At 40.3% G+C, this 24,806-nt stretch overlaps 1 protein-coding gene across 1 annotated transcript in view; it reads left to right on the forward strand.

Moving 5' to 3' along the window:
- The window catches only part of sdcbp2 (syndecan binding protein (syntenin) 2), a 28,588-nt gene that overhangs the window by 1,497 nt on the left and 2,285 nt on the right, over nt 1–24,806 (forward strand). The window contains exons 2-7 of the mRNA XM_082518071.1: nt 12,930–12,981; nt 13,764–13,860; nt 18,041–18,141; nt 18,911–19,075; nt 21,153–21,328; nt 22,557–22,728. Of these exons, the coding sequence (XP_082374197.1) occupies nt 12,931–12,981; nt 13,764–13,860; nt 18,041–18,141; nt 18,911–19,075; nt 21,153–21,328; nt 22,557–22,728 (762 nt within the window). The 5' untranslated portion in view covers nt 12,930. The remainder of the gene's footprint in view (nt 1–12,929; nt 12,982–13,763; nt 13,861–18,040; nt 18,142–18,910; nt 19,076–21,152; nt 21,329–22,556; nt 22,729–24,806) is intronic.

A 24,806-nucleotide genomic window follows, 5' to 3' on the forward strand; every position in this document is an offset into this window, starting at 1 on the left:
GTCAGCAGTACGGTTATTTTCCATGGACTAGATCGACCATCGACTAGATGTTTGTTTTTATTGTGAGGAATCTCCCCCTGCAGACGATTAGAGACATTTCAGGTCTCAGGCACTCCTGATTTGGCTTCACTTTTCAGACTTCAAAGGTGCAGCTGTTTTTTATATGCAGTCTGTGTACAATACATGCCACCTTTGACTTTCAGTTATGACCAGTTTCAAAAAACATAGTTAGTTTTACATGCCCACAAGTTAATAATAAAAGACAAATTACTTAAAATTAAACTTTTTTTTATTACCTGCTTGTAGTTGTGTTTTTTGTGAACTATAATAAGCTTTGTTCCTGGCCATGTCTTATTCTAGTGTATGCAGATGAAGATTTGCTTTAAAGCCATGTGATATGGACTTTTTGTGTTGTGTAAGTTTTCTTTGAAATGGTTGCCTAGTCACAGCCCTGTAGGTTTCAGATGAATGTCTGAGCTATTTCCCCTTTGGCTTTTTTTCCCACAGGGTTTCTTTATTTCGAAATTATCTTAAGATCCCAAAAAAGCAGAGTAAAAAAAAGAAAGAAGTTTTGTGAATTGTGAAACTTTCACAATACAGGCTGGGGAAATGCTCCTCACAAGGGTTATAATCTAACAATCTTAGATTATAACCAGCCACAGACAACCTGCAGTATAAATGCTTTTACTTTAGCGCATTTAGCTGATGGAAATATCAGCTGCCCACTTCTTTTAAGCTGCAGATGCAGAAGTGAGTCAATGATGGGATTGTGTCATGGCAAAAGTTGGTCAGACTCTCCTTTTTTTCCACCACGGTTACTCCCTTATACCTAAAACCTGCAGATATGAAGGAGGGATATAAGGAGAGCAAACAAACAGAGCTGAAAAGTAAACAGTAGAAGGTACAAGAATGTGCCTCTGTATCCACTGGCACAATGATGCACTTGTATGTGAGGACTGGGAAGAAGAGAATAGAGTATTGGCTGGAGTAGCTGAGAGAGTGAGATGTTATTGTGGTCAAGTGATTTGCTTACTTTACGGGCTGAGTTCAAGTTTTATTCACTGGTGTTAAGCTCGGTGTCTGACTGCATGTCTTGCCACAGGATTGTGATATATCGCACATATTAGTACAATAATTTGGTAATGCATCATACAGCGAGTTACAAAGCATTTACCATGTAATGTTTGGTATTTAAAAATACTCACAATACATTTTACATTTACAAGTATTTTAGGTACTGCAAAGTAGTTTCAGGTACTGAAAATATAACCCTTATTTCAGAAGAATCATATGACATATGGACATTACACCACAAGTCATGTGCTGTATTACGAGTTGCTGACAACAGGGTTTTTTTTGATTGGCTATATTTGCCTCAGTATGTTGATAAGCTTTCTTTGGGAAGTTGTTTGTGATGGGTGCATTAGCAGGATGGAGAGCAAGTCATTATTTTTTAACTTGACTCCATTTAGTTTTTCCATTTTGTTGTCTTTCTTGCTGAACTCTGTCATTCAGCTTCAGTTTTGGTCCTAGTTTGGTCCTAGTTGTCCTTTATCCTCCTCACCAATTTCCTGTTTTGTTTTGATAAATATGTGTCCAGATGTCTTGTGATCATGACACGCAGTTAGCTGTCACGATGTGACAACTGAGCTTGTAGAGAAGTAGAAAGTCCAGAGTTTGTTTAACATTAGCACTGCTAGCACCAATAGCCTTGGGTTTTTCCATGTTAACGTCTACATCCTGGTGCAGAATATGGTTACACGTCTCTTCAAATGCTTCGTTATTTTCCAGTTTATTCTGACAAAGCCTACATAGAGTCGCTCTTTTTTATTTATTTTTTTATTAATTCATTTTCATTTAACGTCAAAGGTTTGCAGAACAGCACTGCTTAGCACAGCTGTCATATATTTACTTTCCTCTTTGCTCATTTACAGCTCACATTCATAAAGAGCAAGAGAGAGAGATAAGGGTGCCTCGATCTGCAGCCCCAGGTAGTGAATGTTGGCCTTTTAATATCAATGAACCATTAACTGCCATTGCACATTCATAAAATAAAAATAATTTATAGAGCCAGATAGAGCATGGCGATATGGCCAAAAATATTTATCACGATATATATTTGAAAATTTGCGATAATGATATAACCGACGATATAATTGATGCGAGACAAAATACAACTCCACAACATTACTAGCGCAAAAAGACAACCTTCCATTTATTTTCACTTAAACAAGAAGCTGGTTTTTATGTACATTAAAGCTTTATAAAAATGTAACAGTGCAAATGCAAATTCCTTGCTGAAAGTTTAACCAAAAGGCATTTCCAGTAGAAATGGGCTGACATATCCTGAGCATAACCATGTATAATATCCACTGAAGTTAAAAAGAGGTGCTGCATCAGTCCATCCCGGACTCTGCTATTGAGCTAGCAGGCTACACCGCACAGCGCCAGGATAGAACAAACAATTCCGGTAAGAGAAAAGGAGGGGGAATCTGCATATACGTGAATAACAGCTGGTGTACAAACACAGTGATCATAGACCGTCACTGTTCTCCGGACATAGAATATCTGACTGTCAAATGCAGGCCCATCTATCTTCCACGGGAGTTCACTGTTGTGGTAATAACAACTGTTTACATACCGCCAGATGCAAATACTAACGTGGCACTAGCGCTTTTGCACACGAACATCAACAATAAACTCAATAAATATCCTGACGCAGTGCACATTATAGCGGGTGATTTTAATCAGGTGGATTTAAAAACAGCTATCCCTAATTTCCACCAGCATGTGAAGTGTGCCACGAGAGGGGCTAACACCTTAGATAAAGTCTATTCCAACATCAAGAAGGGCTACAGGGCAAGACCCTTACCACATCTGGGCCAATCTGACCATTTATCCCTGCTCCTAATTCCTGCATATGCCCCAATCAGGAAAACTGCGTCGACCATCACTAAAACTATAACAACATGGCCAGAGGGCGCTTCTCAACAGCTACAGGACTGCTTTGACAGAACCAACTGGAATATCTTCCAACATCAAGACCTGGAAATGTTCACAAACAGTGTCCTCTGTTACATCAAACACTGTATAGACACTGTCACAGTAGACAAGCAGATCCGGGTTTACACCAACCAAAAGCCATGGATGACCCGGGAAGTCCAGCAGCTGTTAAAAGAGAGGAACAGCGCCTTCAGGTCCGGAAGCAGGGAGAGCTACAGCAGGGCTAGAGCCAACCTGAAAAAAGGCATTAAGAAGGCCAAGGCGGACTATAGGAAGAAGATCGAGAACCACCTGGAGAGTAAGAACAGCCGGCTGGTGTGGCAGGGTGTCCAGCAGCTGACAAACTACAAGTCCAAATCAGGTATGGCTGAAGGTGACCCAGCATTGGCGGAGGAGCTGAACACCTTCTTCACACACTTTGAGGTCACTGCACCCTATGCCTCAGAGGAACAGCTACACCATACAGCCCACAGCAGCAGTACCATCATCACTCTGGAGGAGCATGAAGTGAGGCGCACCCTGCGGGCTGTTAACCCGAGGAAGGCAGCCGGCCCAGATGGCGTACCAGGACGTGTGCTGAGAGACTGCGCAGACCAGCTTGCCTATATTTTCACCAGGATTTTTAACCAATCCCTTGAACAGTCAAACGTCCCACCCTGCCTCAAGACCTCCACCATAATACCCTTGCCCAAGAAACCTCATATCTCTAGCCTAAATGACTATAGACCAGTGGCACTAACCCCGGTGGTGATGAAGTGCTTTGAGAAACTTGTGCGTTACCACATTACAGCAGCCCTACCCAGCAGCCTTGACCCACACCAGTTTGCCTACAGAGCAAACCGATCGACAGAGGACGCCATAGCAACAGCACTCAATGTAGCATTAACACATCTGGAGAGGCAAGGAAGCTATGTGCGTATGCTCTTTGTGGATTATAGCTCGGCATTTAACACCATTCTTCCATACAAACTGGACGCCAAGCTAAAAGACCTAGGGCTTCCTCACAGCACCTGTAAGTGGATCAATAGCTTCCTCACCGACCGCAGACAGAGAGTGAGAGTGGGATGTTACACATCTCCAGCCCTAAATCTAAGCACTGGGTCGCCACAGGGCTGCGTGCTTAGTCCACTGCTCTACTCGCTTTATACACATGACTGCACCCCCGCCCACCAGAGCAACACCATTGTAAAGTTCGCAGATGACACTACTGTGGTGGGGCTCATATCTGGGGGAGATGAGTCTGCCTACAGAGATGAGGTGGAGCGGCTGTCTTCATGGTGCAAGGATAACAACCTTCTCCTAAACACGAAAAAGACCAAAGAACTCATAATTGACTACAGAAGACACAAGACAGAAATCCAACCACTAATCATCAGCGACGACTGTGTGGAGAGGGTGGCAGACTTCCGCTTCTTGGGAGTCAGCATAGAGGGAAACCTATCCTGGAGTGTGAATACCTCTGAGCTACTGAAAAAGACACAACAGAGACTGTACTTTCTGAGAGTGCTTAGGAAGAACAACATCACACAGAGACTGCTGGTGTCTTTCTACAGAGCCTCCATCGAAAGCATACTAACGTACTGCATAGGCATATGGTACGCTAGCTGCACAGTGGCTCAGAGGAAAGCACTCCAGGGAGTAATCAACGCTGCCCAAAGGACAATCGGCTGCCCTCTCCTCAAACTGAAAGACCTACACAGTTCCCGCTGCCTCAAAAGAGCCCATAACATCATAAAGGACACCTCACACCCTGGACACTCCATGTTCGAACTGCTGCCTTCAGGTAAACGGTATAGAACAACATACACAAGGACTAACAGACTCAAACACAGTTTCTACCCAATTGCAATATCATGTCTCAATGCTACTAAAAGTAGATGACTTTCATTGCCCCTGTTGTCATTTGTGCCCTTGATGTTGGAATGCTTTCAGACATGTTTTGTTGGATGCGCTAACAAATTGATTGAGTGATTGATTGTTTGAGTGATATATCAACTAGGTCGTATGTTGAGTGTCTGTATGGGGCCTTAGGCCTGGATTGCTTGGGTGTATCTACGGTATGAGAATACTGTATTTTATATGTATTTCTATCTTTTATATCCTATCATTATAGTTTTTAAGTATTTAATTATAGTTTTTAAGTATTTATCTTTTGTGATGTTGCACTGACCAGAGACATCTTTCAATTTCATTGTACCTGTGACAATGACAATAAAGAATATTCATTCATTTGCAACATTAAACTGCAGTGTGCAGTACGCATTTTTCGGACCATAAGGTGCACGGGATTATAAGGCACATTAAGCGAAACAAAGCAGTCAGATAAATCAAACTTTATTAAACTCATTCTTCTTGCTTCCTCCACTTCTGTACCATTGATTCATTAATGTTGAATTCTCTGGCAGCTGCTCTATTCCCATGTTGTTGCAGTATATTAATGACTAACCTCGTATTGTGGATGGATTATCTCAGTTGTTCTCCTGACTGAAGTTTGGTCCGTTTACAGCATCCTGCCATGCGATTGCATTTGTCTCTAACCATGAAGAACCTTCACGTTAACTTTTATAAGTGGAAAAGTGTTAGTGTTCGTCCTCCAGCTTCACTGTTTATGTTATGCTAACATAGCTGTGTCGGTAGCGATCACGTAGCACATCATTATATACCAGCTAGCCCAACTTCAGTAACCCTACAAACGTCACTGCTGTTTAGTTTCCTGTCTTCATTTATGTTGGAAGTGATAGCAGAGCTGTACGTTTGATTTTTTTCAGAAATCTCTCAGTCAGAACATGCAATATCATGCTTTGGTAACTAGCTAAACTAGCGAGCTAACTTCCGCTAGCTTCCTGCTAACTTCTAACTCCGTTAAATGTAATAACTTTTGTTTTCATGGATGCCTGGAAGTTAAACTTTATAGTTACACCTGGTAAAGCAGCAATGCTGATCGTTTTATTAAAGATGAAAGAATTTAGACAGTTTTTAACTCTAAGTGATGCTGCAGTGTTGTTTGACCTGAAGTATACGGAGTTTAGGACCCAGATTACTCCCAGATTTAAGAGCATCTTAGTCCAACAAATACGACAATAACAACGGCCGCTTGCATGTTCTGCAAAAAAATGTGCTTTGTTGTGTATCTGACGGACAAACACCAAACCAGTTCCACATCACGGAAGTTGCACCATTTTTACAAACCAATTCTGGTTCATCTGTTTCACTCAACAATCAGCCATGTGCGTATGAAAACAAAGACACTGCGCATGCGCGTTTTACTCCCATTCTATCGCGATATTTCATTTTCCTATCGTTGCCTAACATTATACCGGTATTACCGTGAACGGTATAATATGGCCCAGCCCTAGATCCAGATAGTGTTTTGGTAGTTGAGAGCAGTGGGTATTTAGTAAAAAAAATGTATTCATGTTATGGAAACCAAGAAATCTTCATTAGGAAAAAAAAACAAAATTCTGTTGAAGTCTTTGAGCTCTTCAACACATTACAGTCTTTCAACTGAATTAGAATGTATTTTTATTGCCAGGAGGGGCATTGACGCACACCACTGCTTTTATGAATACAATTATAAACTGTAATATATTTATCATTTGTAGCAGTAAATAATCAATAGTGAGCTGCCTCTCCAGTCAGTTATTCATCCTGTCCATGGACGCAGACTCCAAGATCTTGGACCAGCAGCTTCTGTGAACTTAGTGTGGCGGCACCTGAACCAGTTCTCCAGCTGCTGGAGGTTCTGATCACTGTGGTTGTCTAACTTGCAGCGGGTTTCCAGAGTATAACAAGGATTACTGTCACCAGCTGCTGTCGACAGCAGTACAGTTGAAGTACGTCTCACTACAGGATGACGGATTCTCCAAAGATAAATTATCTAATAGCTGGTCATAACAGTGACCTCATCAGCTTGCTGCTGGGGGAGATACAAGACTGGAATTGTAAAAGTACAACTACCTTTGAAAAGGTGTCCAGTGCAAGATTTATGTCACAAGAGATAAACACCTTTCATTCCTGTCAGTAAATGCCATCTTAGTGTTGATGTCATAAACAAGACTTTTTCCATTATGTAATGGTACATATTTGATAATATCCGTGATACATAAATAGCTACCAAACTAAAAAGAAAAAGATCATCATGTTGTACATCCATGAAAGTCTTTGAAAGCCTCTCATGAAATACAGTAACAATTAAAAAAGTAATTTTCACAAAGTAGTTGGGTATATGCCATGAGTGCCCTCTGTGTGTGAGTGCATGATTGCCTATCACAGGCAATCATGCACTGTAGCTGGAAAATGAAGAGGTTTAAAAAGTTCATCCATTGCAACATGTTCCATTTGTAATGCTCTCTGCTTTTCCCGGTTCTTTGCTGCTTGTTACCTTTCATGTATGAAGTCTGCAGATTGTTATCTGGAAACTAAACAACAACAAAACCTCACAAGCTGAAAAGCTTAATTGTTGTGTAGTGCAGCGGTCCCCAACCTCCGGGCCTCGGACTGGTACCGGGCCGCGAGAGTTGAGGCTCAGGTGTGAAATGTATGGTTTTCCATGTTTTTATCGGTTTTCAGCGTTATTTTGTTATATCGTTTACTCGGTTTTCCTGGGTTTTTTCACGTGTGTTATGAATAAATCTTCTTTTTTTCGGTACCAGTACTAGTTTTATTTTGTTGTATTTATCCGCGACACCTTAAAGGCCGGTCCGTGAAAATATTGTTGGGCATAAACCGGTCCGTGGCGCAAAAAAGGTTGGAGACCGCTGGTGTAGTGTACACCTCAACACAATGTGGGGCAAAGAAGTTTTATTTTCAAAAAAGGATATCTGTGCTTTTCCTTAGTGTTCAGATACAGTGGTCATATTCAGTAAAACTGATTTACTTCCACCTTCCACACTTCTTTTTTACTGCTCACCTTTTCCAGCTACTAATGATAAACTATCGATTAAAAAGAGATAGTTTATGAAGTTTGCAATATAGATCCATGATTACGTTTGCCCTCATGCAACTGGGGCTGAACCAGTGTGGGAGGGGTTTTGTGGACCAAGAATAAAATATGAAGTGAAACTAAGGTAAATATGAGGATATGGATTTTGTATGGAAACCAGGCTTTGCTATTGCTGTGGTATTGACATTTATAGTCATTTTTTAGATCAATACTTTTGGTGTATGTGGCAGCAAATCAGCTGCTGAAGTGGGCAGATAAAGTTTATGAAGCTCCGCTTTTCACTATTATATATTCCCACGTGGTAATGTGTGGGTAAGTGTGTGTTTTCTTTTTTCTTTTTTCTTTTTTTGTTTTGGGATTTGGTCAAGTACAGTGGAGTTGTTGCAGAGTTCTCTGGGTTATTTAAAGAATGCAAGACCAACAAAGGTGGGGTTTTCCAGGGTCAGAATGGGCTGCTGAGCAGTGACCATAAATAGAATTAGTGAATATACAGTTCCAGCAGTGAGTCTGTCACAAATTCCAATTAAGAAATCTCGTTAGCAGATTGTTTTTATTACAGAATGAATGATTGGTTTTGGATAAAATCTCTTTGAGAAAAATTGTGCCTAACAAGAAAAGTAGATTATGATGTTAATATTACTAAGAAGAAGATATAAAACTGTTTTCAGGAAAAATAGCAATTACAGTTAGCTATTATTTATAAAACCAGTTTTGCAAGAAACATTTGGACAGATGTTCAGGTTTCAACTTATACAAGTATCTTTTGCTTTTAGGATGCTATGATCAGGGGTGCACATAAGTTGTCCGCACGTGTTCATGCACTGTCAAAATAAAAGATGCGCACCAGATAAGAAGTTGCAACGCGTGTTTGCGTGCATAAGATTTTCTGGAGGAGGACAGACATGATGGGAATATGCACCACATCTCTGCGTTCATCATTTGTTTGAAGGCAGCTCACTTCCTGCAACCACTTTTCCGGGAATATGCCCTTCTTTTGCGGTTCGGACTCCTTCTGACATTTCTTTGGAGGTGGAGGAACACCAAAGTAATCGCTTAAAGGAGCTTGCTTCTTCGACATCTTTAAGAGTTCTAAACAAATGTCTGTCCTCCCCTGGCTATGACAGTAAACTGAAAAGAATGGGTCAAAAATGGAGTCTGGTTGATATACGGTGAAGGTCAGCACTTAATTCAATAATGATAATAATAATTGTCAATAGAAAATTGTACTTGGTAGTCAGTATAATCTTTTAATAATATAAGTTTACATATGGTAGTGATAGGATGTGCGATCCTCAATAGTCTGCAAAGGCTTTGTGTGCATTCCAGAGTGCTCTGGCATTCACACCCACATCCTGGGAGCATGGGAAAGGTTGTACCTTCTTTTATTGTTTTACGGTAGGATAAACGTAGCTATGTCAGTATTAGTCTAAGTGCCTTTTTTACATATAGATGAACTGTTGAATTTTCCAGACCAGCAGGTTTAGGGAAGTCGTTTATGGGGTCACACTCTGACACACACACGCACACACACACACACACACACACACACACACACACACACACACACACACACACACACACACACACACACACAGACATATACACCTCCACATTCCAATGTAAGGAACAAACACCCACTGATGTATAAATAAAGACCAGGGCAGTCTCAGAGCTGCGAGTCTCAGAGCTCTCACTCTCAGTGCGAGTGCTCTGTACTGCCCTTGCATGCAAGTAAAACTGTGTGTTTCTCCTCTCTGATTCTCAGCTGAAGAAGTGTTTTAGAATACATCTCTTGACAACAATAATAATAAGAATTATAATAATAATAACAATACATTTTATTTAAGAAAGCGCTTTTCAAAACACTCAAGGACACTGTACACAAGCAATAACAACAACAAACATAACAATTTGCAAAATAATAAGGATAAAACGTTGAGCAAATAGATAAAATAAATTAAAGTAGCAGGAAACTCTTGAGAATCTGTTTTGTGACAATGTCCTGGTGAGATGAATCAGCATGGGAACCCAAAGAAACCTGCTGGTTTGAAGCCAGGACCTGAGTCAACATGCTACCTGAGCATGTTACCAGAGGATGCTATAGTTTATTTTACATAAACTTTGGACAACCAACTTTTTTTTACATAAGGTGTTGTCCTGTAGAAGCATCCATGAACTTTCTGTTGTGTCAGATTACCAGGCACCAGAGTACAGGAAAACATGAGCATTATTGTATAACAAAGCAAATGAGCGAGCAGGTTCTACAGTAACATACACCAGATGCAGACATGCTTCCTTGTAATGCGTAACCATGCCACTGCATGTCTTAGCCTGTTCTGCTGGACTGTTGACTGTCTACTACCTCTCATTTCCTCTTCCTGTTGCATCCAGCTGTTTGTTTGTGTTCATGATAATGTCTTCTGGCCTGAATTTTGTTTAGACTAAAACCGCAAAGGAGTCCAGGTTGCATTATAATGGTTTTTGCCATTGTAGGATGCTGAGAGCTAATACTCTCTGCTTATGTGTTTCTCCATAAGTCTTTTTTCCTCCACCTGTGTTGACTCAATATTATGTTGTGTGGCAAGCCGCATGTGCTCTGTACAACTCATTTATATTTACAGACCTGAGTGTTATTCAGTGCAATGTTGTTGAACCTTAGCAGAGACCTTCATCATTACCACAGTTCAGAGGAGATGATTAAAAGACTTTCTTATATATTGTCCTACTTTTGTGCACTGTACACATTCTACCAAAATACCTTGTGTCATGTCTACTTTGTCCAGAATACGTCATTTACGGTAATGTGAGTTCAAAGTCAGCACACACATGTGCACACCTTCATTCATCCAGTGTTAAAACAAGACTGAAGAAGATAACTGTGTCCCTAGGTGACACACATTGGAATAAGTGACCTTGTTTTTTCTATGGTCCTTTACATATATTGACAGTGCCTGTGTGTTCACCTGGCCATTCGTTGCCAGGTTCTTCATTTCTGGAGCTTTGCTGCTAATGTTAAACTATGGAAAACTGTTCCATGTACTGTCTGGACAAAAGGTCACCTTAGCTTGGATTTATTCACCGCCTAACACAGATTTAGAAACACAGATTTAGAAATAGCCAAATGCTATTTCTAAATCTGTGTTAATGTGCTTACGGTTTGGCAATACAATAATAATACAAAGTGAGAGGTTGCTAAACAGTTATTTTCTGAGGGTGAAGAAAATGTATTTGATTTGATTTATTTCATCTCGATATACAGCGACAGTTGAATTAGTTGCTAGAAGAAGTCTTTAAAACATGTAAAAAGCTCACTGAGTGTGCCGAGGTGGAGACCAACCACAAGATGAGGGACTCAATGGAAAAGCAGCTGGTTATTAGAGCAGGGCGATATGACCAAAAATATTTATCACGATATACATTTGAAAATTTGCGATAACGATATAACTGACGATATAATTGACACTAGACAAAATACTTTACATCTCCACAACTTTATTAGTGCAAAAAAACCCATCAACGTATTTTCACTTAAACAAGCAGCTGTTTTTTTGTGCATTAAAGCTATATAAAAATTAACAGTGCAAATGTAAATTCCTTGCTGACAGTTTAACCAAAAGGCATTTCCAGTGGAAATTGGCCGACATATCCTCAGTATAACCATGCATAATATCCACAAAACTTAAAAAGAGGTTATACACACACAATACGGTAATTGAAGCACAGTACGTATCACTCCGCGACGCTCCTGCCTACGATAGCCGTAATGCTCCGACAATCCATCAAGCGGTGCGGGTTCGTAGCTTAGCAAAGTCATACTGAAACATTTGACAGATTTTCGAGCACCATGTACCACATAAAATCAATTCGAGGTCAGTAAACACAACCAGAACTCATACATAAGGCACACGGGATTATAAGGGGCACTGTCGATTTTCAGAAAAATCAAAGGATTGATTTTAAGTGTGCCATATTTTCCAAAAAACACGGTAATAACGACGGCCCGCTAGCATGCTCTACCAAAAATAGTGCTTTGTTGTGTATCTGACGGACAAAAGCTAAACCAGTTCCACACCACTGAAGTTGCAGCATTTTTACAAACCAATTCTGCTTCATCCGTTTCATTCAACGATCCGCTTTCGCCCTTCTCATTCTCCGTTGCCGCCATGCTTTTTCCGCCATGTGTGTATGAAAACAAAGGCACTGCACATGTGTGTTTTAGCCATATTCTATCGCGATATTTCATTTTCTTATCGTTGCCCAACATTATAACGGTTTTACTGTGAACGGTATGATATGACACTTACTGGTTATTGTGCAATTATTTACTATTTTATGTGCTTCTAACTATCTGTAGTGTTGTTTTAGTTCATTATTTTAGAAAGCATGGATTTTGCTCCTATTGCCCATGCACACACACATGCCATGTTGCCCCAGAAAGTTGCCAGAAATACAGTTTTACTCAGTGGTGAAGTGCACAAGAGCAGATGAACACACCCGAAACTCTGGCTGATTGGGACCCACGCCCAGTTTCCCACCTTGGCTCAGGCGATTAGAGGATCATCAGGGGGTCCTTTTGTCCCTCTGTGGGGGGTCACTCCCACTAGATTTATATCTGGGACTCCCCACCATTTGACCTTAGAACTGAAGAAGCTTGTCGGATGAGAGGTGAAACGTCTTCAAGCAACTTAAAGAAGTCCAGACGCTTTTCTTTGCAAGCTCCTTTGACTACGATGACCTGGATGACTGAGAACCTCCACAGACAAGAGCAGAGTTTCTTACTTTGGCTTTCTGAGTGTTTGACTGTGTGCATCATTCACTCTTAATCTGTGTTATTACTCTTCGTTTCAAACACTAGCATCGAAATTACATTAGAGAGTTGTAATGGATGACATGAAGACAGTTTTCGTCTGGAGCTGGTGATGCTTATCTGGTTGGGTTGTTATCTTGTTATTTCCACTCACAGTTGGTTGTGTTATCTCCACAGCATGTCTCTGTACCCATCACTCGAGGACCTTAAGGTCGACAAGGTCATTAAGGTAAGGGTTTTGAAGTGAATCTATATTAAATGTGGTGCTGGCTTTGTAAGTAACAGGTCATGTAAAATATACAAATATGTTCCCAATGTGGTTTTCATTTTCAAAATGAGAAGTCTTACTGATGTTGTAGAGCCTCTTTGGAAACTCACTTTAGTCACCATAGCTTCTAAAGCAGTGAATGGGACCTTTTTGGAGGTAATTTAATAAAATGGTTTGTAAAACTTGTCCCTCCTCAGGAGGTTTGGATATTCACCAACCTTTAACCTATCCTTTGTGCCTCTGACTTTAATTTAACTCGGTACTTGAATCAGAGAGAACAGAAAACATAATAATAATAAACATATAACACTCACATGGCATCGCAATCACTGAGTGCTAAATAACTTTGTGATATCAGTATCAAACCTGCCTGCCACAGAAGATGTTCAGTGTAAAAGTTTAAGAACCCCTGGTCAAAATTTCTGTTAAGGTTGTTGAAAATGGTATAAGCCTTAAAATTAATAATTCTTTTTAACTTTTTTGAGTTAGCAGGAATAGCAGAGGTCAAGCTGAGCTGTATAGCCCAGTAATACCACATTAAGTTTGAACATTGTAAGAAATCAGGAAATTAACTACTTACAGTAATGGAAATTTTTGCACTCCAAAGCCATTGATATTTGTTGTAGGCAAAGAAATCCTTCAGTCAGTCTCCTTACCAGCAGTAAAATACTTATGTATTGGTTTGAGCCCAGTTATCTCTAATTCAGTATTTAAAAATCACTGTGTGTTTGATTGCTTTTTAGGCCCAGGCCCAGTTCGCCCAGACTACCACACCCATGCCAGCCATCACTGAGGGAACCTACCAGCCCCAGGCTGCCACTGCTGGGATGCCAGGATCAAGTGAGTGTCACTTACACTGTTAAAAATCTTTAGAAAGTGTTTTTGTTTTGTCACCTAAAAACCTTCACCACCACCTTTTTTTCTTTGTCTTTTGGTTTCTCTTTCTCTTGTTTCTGTTGCTTGGTGTTTGTGTCTCTGTGTGGGGGGCCTGTGTTTCGGAGCTTTTAGTTAAGAACTTTGCAGTTGTATAAGGGAAAGATAAAGGACTGGGATTGGTGTTAGGAGTTATTTAGGAAAATAACTAGAGTAAAGGGGCCTCACACATTCTATTATTTGTCTTTTTGTGACTTGTTTCTGTTTTGTTGTGCATTTGTTTTTGTTTCTCTGTGTTTTTGTCTGCACGGAAGCCTGAACTGTGCAGTGGGTTGGATTTAGATGGAAGCAAGGCGAGAGAAATGACGACCCCACAAAAGATTAAAAGTGGGCAAAAGGGCCTTTGGAGATTAGAGAAAACCACTTATTTTCACTCCCCCTTATCCCATTCTCCCACTCATTCAATTTCTTCTTTCTCTGCTTGGATGCAAAGTCCTGTGGGCTTTTCCGTCTTTTGTTTTTACCTCAGCATAGCTGTCTATGAGTCACCATGGAGACTGGCTCTGGCAGTTGTGGTGGGACAGGGCATGAAGGGAAAAGGGAGAGGAGGAGGCGGAGTTGAAAAGGAGGGAGGAAGAGGAGGAGGTGAAAAGGGGGCAGTATGATCGACATAAGCCTAGTTGGATATACTCATTTTGTTCAATAACAATATCAGGGTGTCTTGTCATTTCGATTGAACAAACTGAACAGAAACAGTTCAGTTCAATGTAGTTTTATTACTATACTGCGGAATCACAACAATTCCCTGAAGGTTTTTTATATTCTAAGGAAAAGACCGTACAATAATAGCCAGAAACCCCCAACAATCAGATGACCTCTTTTGAGCTAGCATATTTATATTAATAGTAATTACTATTAGTAATAACTAATATTAAATGAGAATGAAAAGAGGTGAGTGAAGAAAAAGTGCTCAGTGCATCATGGGAAGCCCTAAACAGCCTAGGCCTATTGCAGCATAACTGCAGGGTTCAGGGTCACCTGATCCAACCCTAACTATGTGCTTTAGCAAAAAGGGAAGTTTTAAGACTAATCTTAAAGGTAGGGAAGGTGTCTGTCTCCCAAATCCAGATTGGAAGCTGATTCCACAGAAGAGGAGTCTGAAAGCTGAAGGCTCTGCCTCCCATTCTACTCTTCAAATAACCAAGTAACAGACTGATTATTTTTCAAGCGCTTATATGTGAAGAGACAGATTTTAAATTCGATTCTGAATTTAATAGGATGCTCTCTCTTTCTAGTCCCTATCCCTATTACAGTAGTCAATCCTAGATGTTATAAATGCATAGAATAGTTTTTCAGCTTCTCTCTAAGACAGGAGATTTCTAGTTCTAGTAAAACAGGACATCCTTCATGCTCATCCTAATCATCCCTGGGAGTGTGGAGATTTGAATTCAGGTCCTTGTTTACAGAGCTCACAGGTTGTTACTGTTGATACTTCACCCCAGTAGTCTTTTCTTTGCTTTGCTAATTTGAGAGGACAACGGAACATCATTGAATAAAAAAGGAGAAATCATTATCATTCCTAATACTTGCCCGTGTGGGAGCATGTGAAGCAGGCATGTGTGGGAGAGGTGAACCAAAGAGATAAAATAAGAGAGCATAGGAAGATAGACCAGGAAAGCAGAGAGGACAGGCCAACTGTTATGACAAAGTATTCTCATTTTCTGATATAGCAGAGCACATTCAGTGATTTTAATTAGGACCTATTGTAGGATTGCACTTTGAATTAGCATATTTTGTTGTTTGCTTAAGGCTTGACCAACGAGTTGTGGGTGCTTCTCTGTCTCTATGCTTCTCTTCCATACCATGATCAGACCTGTCATTTATTAGTGTGCCTTGGGGGATTTCTGAGTGTGTAGGTGGAGTGTATATTTTATTAAAATGGCATATTCAGATCATGTTAAAATAAGAATATGATACTAAGATTTTGTCTCAGTGATGTATTAATAGATCAGAATCATTAAACTACTCCCTCCTGCTGTCCTGTCATACTCTCTGGTGCGCTCAACATATACCACCTATCTACTGCTTAGTTTGTTTCATTTCCACTTTTGTCCTCAGTAAACCGACCTCACTGGTTTTCAAAAAAGTTTCTGTGATTATAAAACAGGAAGTCAGAATCCAATAGCAACAACCTTTGACAGAAAAGGTAAAAAAGCAATGAGTTCCTGTCAGACCTTCCTGATAAATTATAGGGTCAAACACAACTGGTCACAGACCATTATTTAAAAGAAAAAAAGCCACTTGCCCCCACACAGGCAGTACAGTTTAAATCTCTTTAATCACTTCCTTATTGAAGCTGTAGCTTTTCTGGTAACTGCGGGTAACATGTCAGCAGTGAGTAAATTACTTCAAGAATTACACCACCAGCTACCAGTTGTTCATTATTTTCCTGTTTAATCTACTAATAATTTTAGCTACAGAACAGGTAGACATATGACTTAATTTGCTGGCAATCCATTCTGGGTGTGGTTGCATGTGCTTTCAAAGTACATAAGAACATCATACATGGGGATTAACTTGTAATTAAATGGCTTTCATTCTTACTTTCATAGGTGTTTAGCAACTTGGCTGATACCTATTTCCCTCCTCTGAATACTACCATACACATTCTTCCTTTTGCTTTTTCCAAAATAAAGAAATTCAGGCAGGCATGTATCATCACTTTGCATGAAACTACATGGTTATATTTTTATATCTTTGGGATATTTACGTAGGCAAAACAAGAACACACAATGGACACATACAAGCAACAAGCAAACCTTTCCATAGCAGGTTATAGAGGGCTTGATGTCATAACACGGAGCTCAGTGCTGATGTCTGAATGGTTGTACTGCACAGCAACACAGGCCGCTCATTATCAAATTTCTTCAGCGGAAAGCTTAATAGCTCAGGCTGTGCCCTTGTAGTGATGGATGGCATGAATAAAATATAAAGTGTTGGAAAGAAGGTGGTCGGCTAAACAAACTTAAATCGTTTAAAAACCTGTGACTGCGGGAAACCTGTCTTCATTGTTATGTTTAGAGGTAGCACTTCTTTACCTTCTTTACTTCTTTTGCATTAATTAGAAAAATATTAAAATGTATTTGTATGGGATTTCATCAAAACCAGTGCTACAAAACACAGTGCACATTATAATCATTTCAATCACTTCAAGGATAAGTTACCAGTGTCTCAGCAAGAGTCAAGTGCAATGTCCAGAATAAATTATAGTGGGACTCAGCAGTCAACAATAAAATAACCTAAAAAAGTGTAAATAATTTAGAAGCAGGTCTGCTCCTAAGTCGTTAAAAGGGGATTTTAAAAAAAGATACAGATGAAGCGAGCTGGAGTATGCCAGGCACATCATTCTGCAACTGAGAAGCATGAAGTGGGAGAAATTAGCAGACTGTACACTGGTGGGTACAGGGACAGCAATTCCAGTATAGTGTAGTCTGGGTCCAGGCATTCAAGGGCCTTAAAAGCACTAAGAGAGTAAAATTGAGGTATTATGTGCACTCTTCCTGGTCCTCCTAGATTTTGCTGCCACGTTTTGGGCAATGTAGAATTCACTAATTGATTTCTAATCGATACCTGTTAAAAGGCTATTACAATAATCTAACTGAGAGGAAAGCACGAATGATCTTGAGTGTGACACTAAAACTTTTTATTGATTGTATTGCAGCAATCTTCCCTCAGTGTTCTTGTTTGTGTGTTTCTCAGAAGTGAGATCCATATCATACCAAACAGACTTCGGACCACTGATTGAACATTAATTTCTAAATGAGGACCAAATGAGGTCCCAATGCTAGGATGTTTCAGAACCACTAACATCTTCATTTTGAGTTTTATCACACAACATTACCAGATTTGTGTTGGTGGTCATAGAGGTGTGGTCACAGACATACCAGTGGATCAAGATGATATTTCTCTATATACTGTGGCTAAGTGGTAGCATATTATGTAGAAAGCTCGTTTTTTCCTTCCTACTCACCACATCAACCTCCTTCTACCTACTCTGTCTGCCTCCAACTGCTCCCTTTATTTCAGTTCCTTCTTGACCTTGTTTTTCACCCACTCACCTCCTTCTCTGTCCCGCCTGTTCTCCCAGGCCTGTACCCAAATCTGGAGGAACTGGGAGACTACATGGGGCTGGCCCTCAACAGCGATGAAGTGCAGAAGAACTTGGCCCTGGTGCCTGTTGCTGACAATGTAAGCATTATAACTGTGTGTGTTTTGATCTTCATGCTACCCCATTATGTGTGGATATATGGCATGTTTCGTTTTTTATTTATTAACAGTTGTGACTAAAAGATATAATAATAGGCATTTTGGCATTTTATTTACACTAAATTCTGGTCACATTAAATTGAAAACTTCATAATTAATCTCACATCAAACCAGCAACATTTAAAGACTCAAAACCTGCTTTTATTGGATGTAGGAGTTGTGAGAGTGCAACAGTACTGTGTTCCTGGAGCTCCACATTACTAAATGACTCACTGCAGGCCTGGAGCACTGTGTGGGAGGGTGTGAGCTCTTCACTCCCCTCCAACACTGTGTGTGTGTGTGTGTGTGTGTGTGTGTGTGTGTGTGTGTGTGTGTGTGTGGAGGAGCGGGGGGGCGACGACACATTCCGCTCAGTTTTGTCACCTGGCATTTAACCATCTGAGTTCTTTGCCATTTGCTGCTTCTCTGCACCTCCACTGTTATTTTCCTGCTTTTTAAAAAATTAATTTCAAAGCATATTAACGACAGAAGTTTTTGAAAGAAAAGCCTAAAGCGTGTCATTCTCTGGTGGAGGAGGAGATGAAACCGAATCCTCCCACTCTATGTGATACAGCTTTCCTTTTTATGTTGACTTGAATATTAATGTAGCCTTGCTCTTAAATCTGTTTTAAATCACCCCTGCTAGTTCTCTTTTTTTTTTTAACCCACGTCTTTCAACCTTTTCACCTTCCTCGCTGTTTGCCCTTTCCAGCAAGTGGCACTGCCCTCTGGCTCAGGTGTTGGAGGGATGGTGCGGCCGGTTACCGGAGCAGACATTGGCATCAGGAGGGCAGAAATCCGCCCAGGACTGCGGGAGATCATCCTCTGCAAAGACCAGGACAAGAAGGTTGGACTCCGGCTCAGGGCCATCGACAATGTGAGTCAACAGCCAAAAGCCAACTCCTTCATGAATTATTCAGCACAGGCTGACTGTCATTAACAGCCCTTTGAAACCATACCAGTGACTGAGGAAATCCACACTAACATCTTGCGTTCTTAAGCACAGGATCACAGTTGTGATGTGGGTCAAACTGTCTGAAACATCTTTTCTTCCAGCGAATAGATCACTAGTGTCAGCTGTTTGATCTACTTAAACTAGAGCAGAGCTTATTCAGGGACAGTGTAACTCTGAATATTTTTATAGCAGATGTCCCCTAAGTGTGCCACATGCAGGCACTCATAAATAGTGTTTTGAATAGAGGAAAGCTGTAAGGAAATGCTTGCTGAATGCTTGTTTGTGTGTTAAAAATGTGGCTGTGCCAAAATCTGCATGGAGCCATAAAACATAAGGTGTAAGCTTATCTTATAGTAGTATGTTTGTGTCCTTTAAGGTGTTATTTGGCTAAACAGAGAGGTACAGAACCTACACAAACTTGCGTGTAGTTCATGCAGATGATGCTGCATGTAGAAGACAGCCTGCAAAGCTATAAGTCAGCTCAGCTTAGGAACATCCCAAAAGCACGAAGGCCAAAATAATGAAGGGTGACAGCTTATAAGTATAAATAAACTTAGCAACATTACTAGTGAAAACGGGTTGAAATAATGACTTTAGCTAACTTTTAATTTCAAGTAATATCTACATAAAATATTTAAATGAATAATTACGCTTTTACCATGTGACTACTCTGCAGTGGGCTATTTTTGTTGTTGTTGTTTTTCTACCCTTTTCTGCATTTATTTTTTCATGTAAACATGTTTATAGCCAGATTGGAAAACCCTGGCTGAAGTGCCCTTTTTTAGGGTAAGTGAAGCCGCATGGGGAAAAGATATCCTTGGTTTGTTGGGCTTGCTTTGTAATACAGACCCTTCTCTGAGAGAACATTGTGAGGCTTATCAAGATTTTTTTAGGTCAGGTTGAAGGTCAGTGTTGACACTGTATGATTGAATGGAAAATAATTATTATAGGTTCAAAAGAACAAGGTCCTGTTCTCTGCCCAAGTAATATGAATTGATAAGAAGAGGTAATTATAGAATTCTGCAGCATGGCAGAGGGAAATGTTTGAATTGCTCTTACCTTGCAGGGGCCCATAGAGCAGGGTTGTGTGATACTTTGCATCAGAAAAATAACTGAACACGTCAGTGAGTAACACAGAGATGATAGTGTCGGTCATCTGAGCGTGTTTATGAAGCTGTCATATGAGTCTTGTGTTGACATCAGCTCTATGATACAGAATAAACTGGTGCCTTGTGTCTGTTGGGTAATACTGTTATTGTGCTGATTTCTTTTAGTCTGGTGTTACAGTTCTTTTAAAAATTATAGGTTCGTATTTCTTTTTAAGGTCTAGTTACACATTTACTTTGTAAGTGTGGCTGTGCTACCTGAAATCATATGAGTAACTTACTACTGGGCAAAGCATTTATGTGTTTTGATAAAACTCATAAAGCCTCTATTGGAACCACCTGCTTTTGTGCTTGTTTCATTTTTAAGACAGAACCATTTTTATGGGCATGATGGGATGCCGTGAGTGAATTATTAGAATATCTAAACCTAAAAAAAAGTCAGCAACAAACCACAGATGGAGTGTCAGCTCAGGTAGCTTGAAAGTGCTAACAGGCTCCTAATGTAGTTAAGTTATCATGTACTTTGTGTTCTGATACAATGAGCCCTATGTGAAGTAAGCTGAAATAAGTGTGTTGGGGATCATTGTGGACCTGAAATTAAGCACTCTTGATTTCTTTCTGCACCAAGGAGTATAGTCAGCTTTGCATTCAGGTTAACATAGAATCCAGAGAAGAGACCTAAGAATAGAGATTATCAAATGTATTTTTATATCGCAGATCCATCAAACAAAACATTTTCATTGGATAGTTAGAACATAAACATCCTGTTTACCTTTTTATGGCCCATTTCTGTGTCCTTGTCACCTTCTTTTGTATTCTTTCCACTACCTGCATCTGTTTTCTGTCTCTTCCTCCATTCCTCACACTTTGAATGTTTTATCTGTTTCTCTCAGGGAGTGTTTGTCCAGCTGGTGCAGGCTAACTCCCCCGCTGCCCTGGCTGGGCTGCGCTTTGGGGACCAGGTCTTGCAGATCAACGGGCAGAACTCTGCTGGATGGAGTGCGGACAAGGCCCACAAAGCTCTGAAGGCTGCGTCTGAGACCCGCATTGAGCTGGTGGTCAGGGACAGGTGAGGGGACTTGTAGTGTGCAGCAGGGCTTGTCAAACCTTATATCAGGACTTGATGCTTCAAACATAACAGATGTCATACAGCTGGTCCATATTCTGTCCATGGTTGTGTTTAGCTTAAGTGGAGTGCTTTTCTATATAAATGTGCATGTCGGTCGTGAAGCCATGAAGCCAGCGCCTTACACCTGCATTCTTTCTGTAGGCCACCAGATGGCAATAGCTGTAGTTGAAAAAGACTTCTGGTCTCATAGACCTGCGGAGTTCTCTGCTACCCATTTTCCAAGAGCAGAAATCCTGAACTCAAGCATTACATTTAACTGTGAATTTGAAATAATAATAATATGGAGCTGGAGTTGAGCAGACTCTGTCCATTTTAAGCTAGCATCTACAGCTGTTGGTTCTCACAAGATCTCCAGTAACTGTTTGAATAATAAGCTTTTCATGAAATGTTTTTCTTGTCATAGTTTTTCTGTTCGTCCAACTTTGACTTTCAAGGGTGCTCATTAAGTTTCAGTGTTCATCATAAGATGACTTTTTATTTGGTTTCAGTCTCAGTTTTGTTTCAGAAATGAGAGTCACCAAAAATTCATTTTCGACTGTGGTAAAACGGTTGGACACCTATGTTTGTGAATGTGATAACTTGAGAATGAGGCGACGTAGCATTTTGAAATTGATACCATAAGTGTATCCTACGGTGTTCCTATAGGAGGCTAAGTGGTAGCACCATTGGTTTAAGAACAAATTGTTGCGAACGTCTTAATTTCTCTGCGGGCTTGCAAATTATAAATATTACAGTGCACATTAAAACTAGACACATCAAAACAGAACAGACACAAAAAGGATCAAAGGATCTCTGACTACTCGGCCGATGTATTATTACCTTGCCTTTTATACAGAAGTGCTACACTTTGGATTTTGAATCTGTAACAGGATGTGTTCGGTGATATCGATGTGTGAGCAGATTTCCAATGTAAAACTGTAAAATATTTAAACTGCTGGGGTATTGTTGCAGTATCATAGCCTCTGTGGAGCTGAGATCTTTGGCTCCCTCTTCTGACTGTTTCACACATGTCATCTCTCCTCTTAGTTTCTGTTTTTTCGACTGTTATGAAATGCTTTTTTCTGAGTCACAGTTCTGTGATGACAGGCATGTTGTATGCTGCTTTATAGCAAAAGCTCTAAGACTTTCTGCATATGGATTATTGATGTTTTCCTGTGTGTGTCTCTAGGCCATTTCAGCGCACCGTCACCATGCACAAAGATAGCTCTGGTCACGTGGGCTTCATCTACAAGAATGGGAAAATCACCTCATTGGTCAAAGATGGCTCAGCCGCCCGCAATGGCCTGCTGACTGAACATTACATCTGTGAAATCAATGGACAGAATGTCATCGGACTCAAGGTCAGACTCTCACTCGTGCAAATATCAGGCTTTTCATCTAATAGTTTGGTAGGATATTTTGTCATATTGTGTGTGTTGTGGAATCTGTATTATGATAGATGAAGTTCAGTATAGAGAATACCATGGACCGAAAATGACAGTGACTTCAGAACGTTTGCAATGCTCATCAGATGTTTGGTGACTGATTTTAAAGATTGCACTGAGATGGCTGCTTCCATAATAGGAGAACGTAATAAAAGACAGGGACGCCCAGCAGTGTTAAGTAAGTGCAGTGCTCCCCAGCTCTGAGGTGTTTAATAAGTGTTGAGTAGTTTGCTTCCAGTGGGTGCGTAGTTTCTGTCTACCCTGTGATGCAGGTTTGCAACATGTTCTTATCTCGGGTTTGTTTGCACATCGATTTGATGCACCTTTGCAGTGCTCACGGTTATGGAAGCATTCACTTTGCTTTTGAAAATTTCTGGCTTTCTGCACCACTTGACCTTTCATAGAACCATGATTCACCATGTGAGAGTATCCAATGAGATCACGGCAAGTTGGTTCTGTGGATGTTTTAAAAAATAAATAAAAAAACAAACAAGCTGTAGTAAAATGTGAATAAAAGCTGGCAAATTTCATACAGTATATAAAAGACAGATGTAGCATACAGGTCTGAAAGGTCTTTGGGAGAATAGCCTTCAGCTCCCCTGATATGTCTATGTGACTGCAGTAAACACTTCAGTGATGAGCTAATGAGTTTAGTTTTTAGTTTAAAGTCTGGTCATTTAATAAATAAAGATAAATAAAGACCTAGATCAGGTCATGCTTTATCATGGGATTGATAAGCTGCTAGTCCTTGAGCATGCAGCATCACGTTATGCGGTTCCTCAGTTTTATCTGCCCCTCACACCAGTGTTAAAACAAGATGATGATGACAAAAAAACTCAGATTGAAGCATCACTAATTTGTGGAAGATGTCACAATGCAGTGTTCATCTTTCATGAGTAATTCAATTTGATTTATATAGCGCCAAATCACAACAAAAGTCGCCTCAAGGCCCTACAATAATACATACAGAGAAAAACCCAGCAATCATATGACCCCCTATGAGCAAGCACTTTGGCGACAGTGGGAAGGAAAAACTCCCTTTTAACAGGAAGAAACCTCCAGCAGAACCAGACTCAGGGAGGAGCGGGGCCATCTGTTGCAACCAGTTGGGGTGAGAGAAGGAAGACAGGATGACAGACATGCTGTGGAAGAGACCCAGAGATTTATAAGTATGAATCAATGGAGAGAGGTCTATTAACACATAGTGGGTGAGAAAGGTGACTGAAGAAGAAATACATAATGCATTATTTAAGACCTTGTATGTGAGGAGCAGGATTTTGAATTCAATTTTGGATTTAACAGGGAGCCAATGAAGGGAAACCAATATCGGAGGAATCTGTACAGACAGTTTTAGCTATCCTGGAAAGTAACTAGATTTTACTGACCAGATCTTATTACATTCTGATTTTTCAATGTAAACCCCCCCCCCCCCCCCCCCAAAGCAAAATATGTGACAGTGTGGCAAACAAATTAAGACAGTGACCTACACATCTGAATGTCCACTAGCAGCCAGCTGCCAATTACAAGACCATTTATGATGAACACAATGCCTTATGTAGTGACTGGGCTTGAGCCTAAGTTCATCTAATGAGTAGCTTAGCTCAGCAGAGCAGCAGCATGTGCTGTGCCTGCATCCCTTGACTCTGGTAGAACAAATATGTAAACCCCTGTATGTAACGAGTCATCTATTGCATTCAACTTGTAGGTTGTTTTTAAAGGTCTGAAAATGACAAAGCGTAAAGGCAAAGTTTCCTGTCGCACTTGTATACCTGGTAGTTGTTTGGTAGTCTTGAAACAACAAACCCCAATTTCTCAGCTACTCCTGTGTTTGTGTTGCTTCCCTCGGCCTTCGTAGAGCAGTTGTGCTGTATTTCAGACCATTTTTTGTTTGTTTGTTTTCTTGTTTCCTGGAATACGTCTAAACAACAGAGTGAAACTGTGAAGCGAGTGTGTTTGTTTTGCACTGATTACACAAAGCCTTTACATGTGCCTCT

Source organism: Aulonocara stuartgranti (genome assembly GCF_965226115.1).
Source record: "Aulonocara stuartgranti genome assembly, chromosome: 20".
Taxonomy (NCBI): Eukaryota; Metazoa; Chordata; class Actinopteri; order Cichliformes; family Cichlidae; genus Aulonocara; species Aulonocara stuartgranti.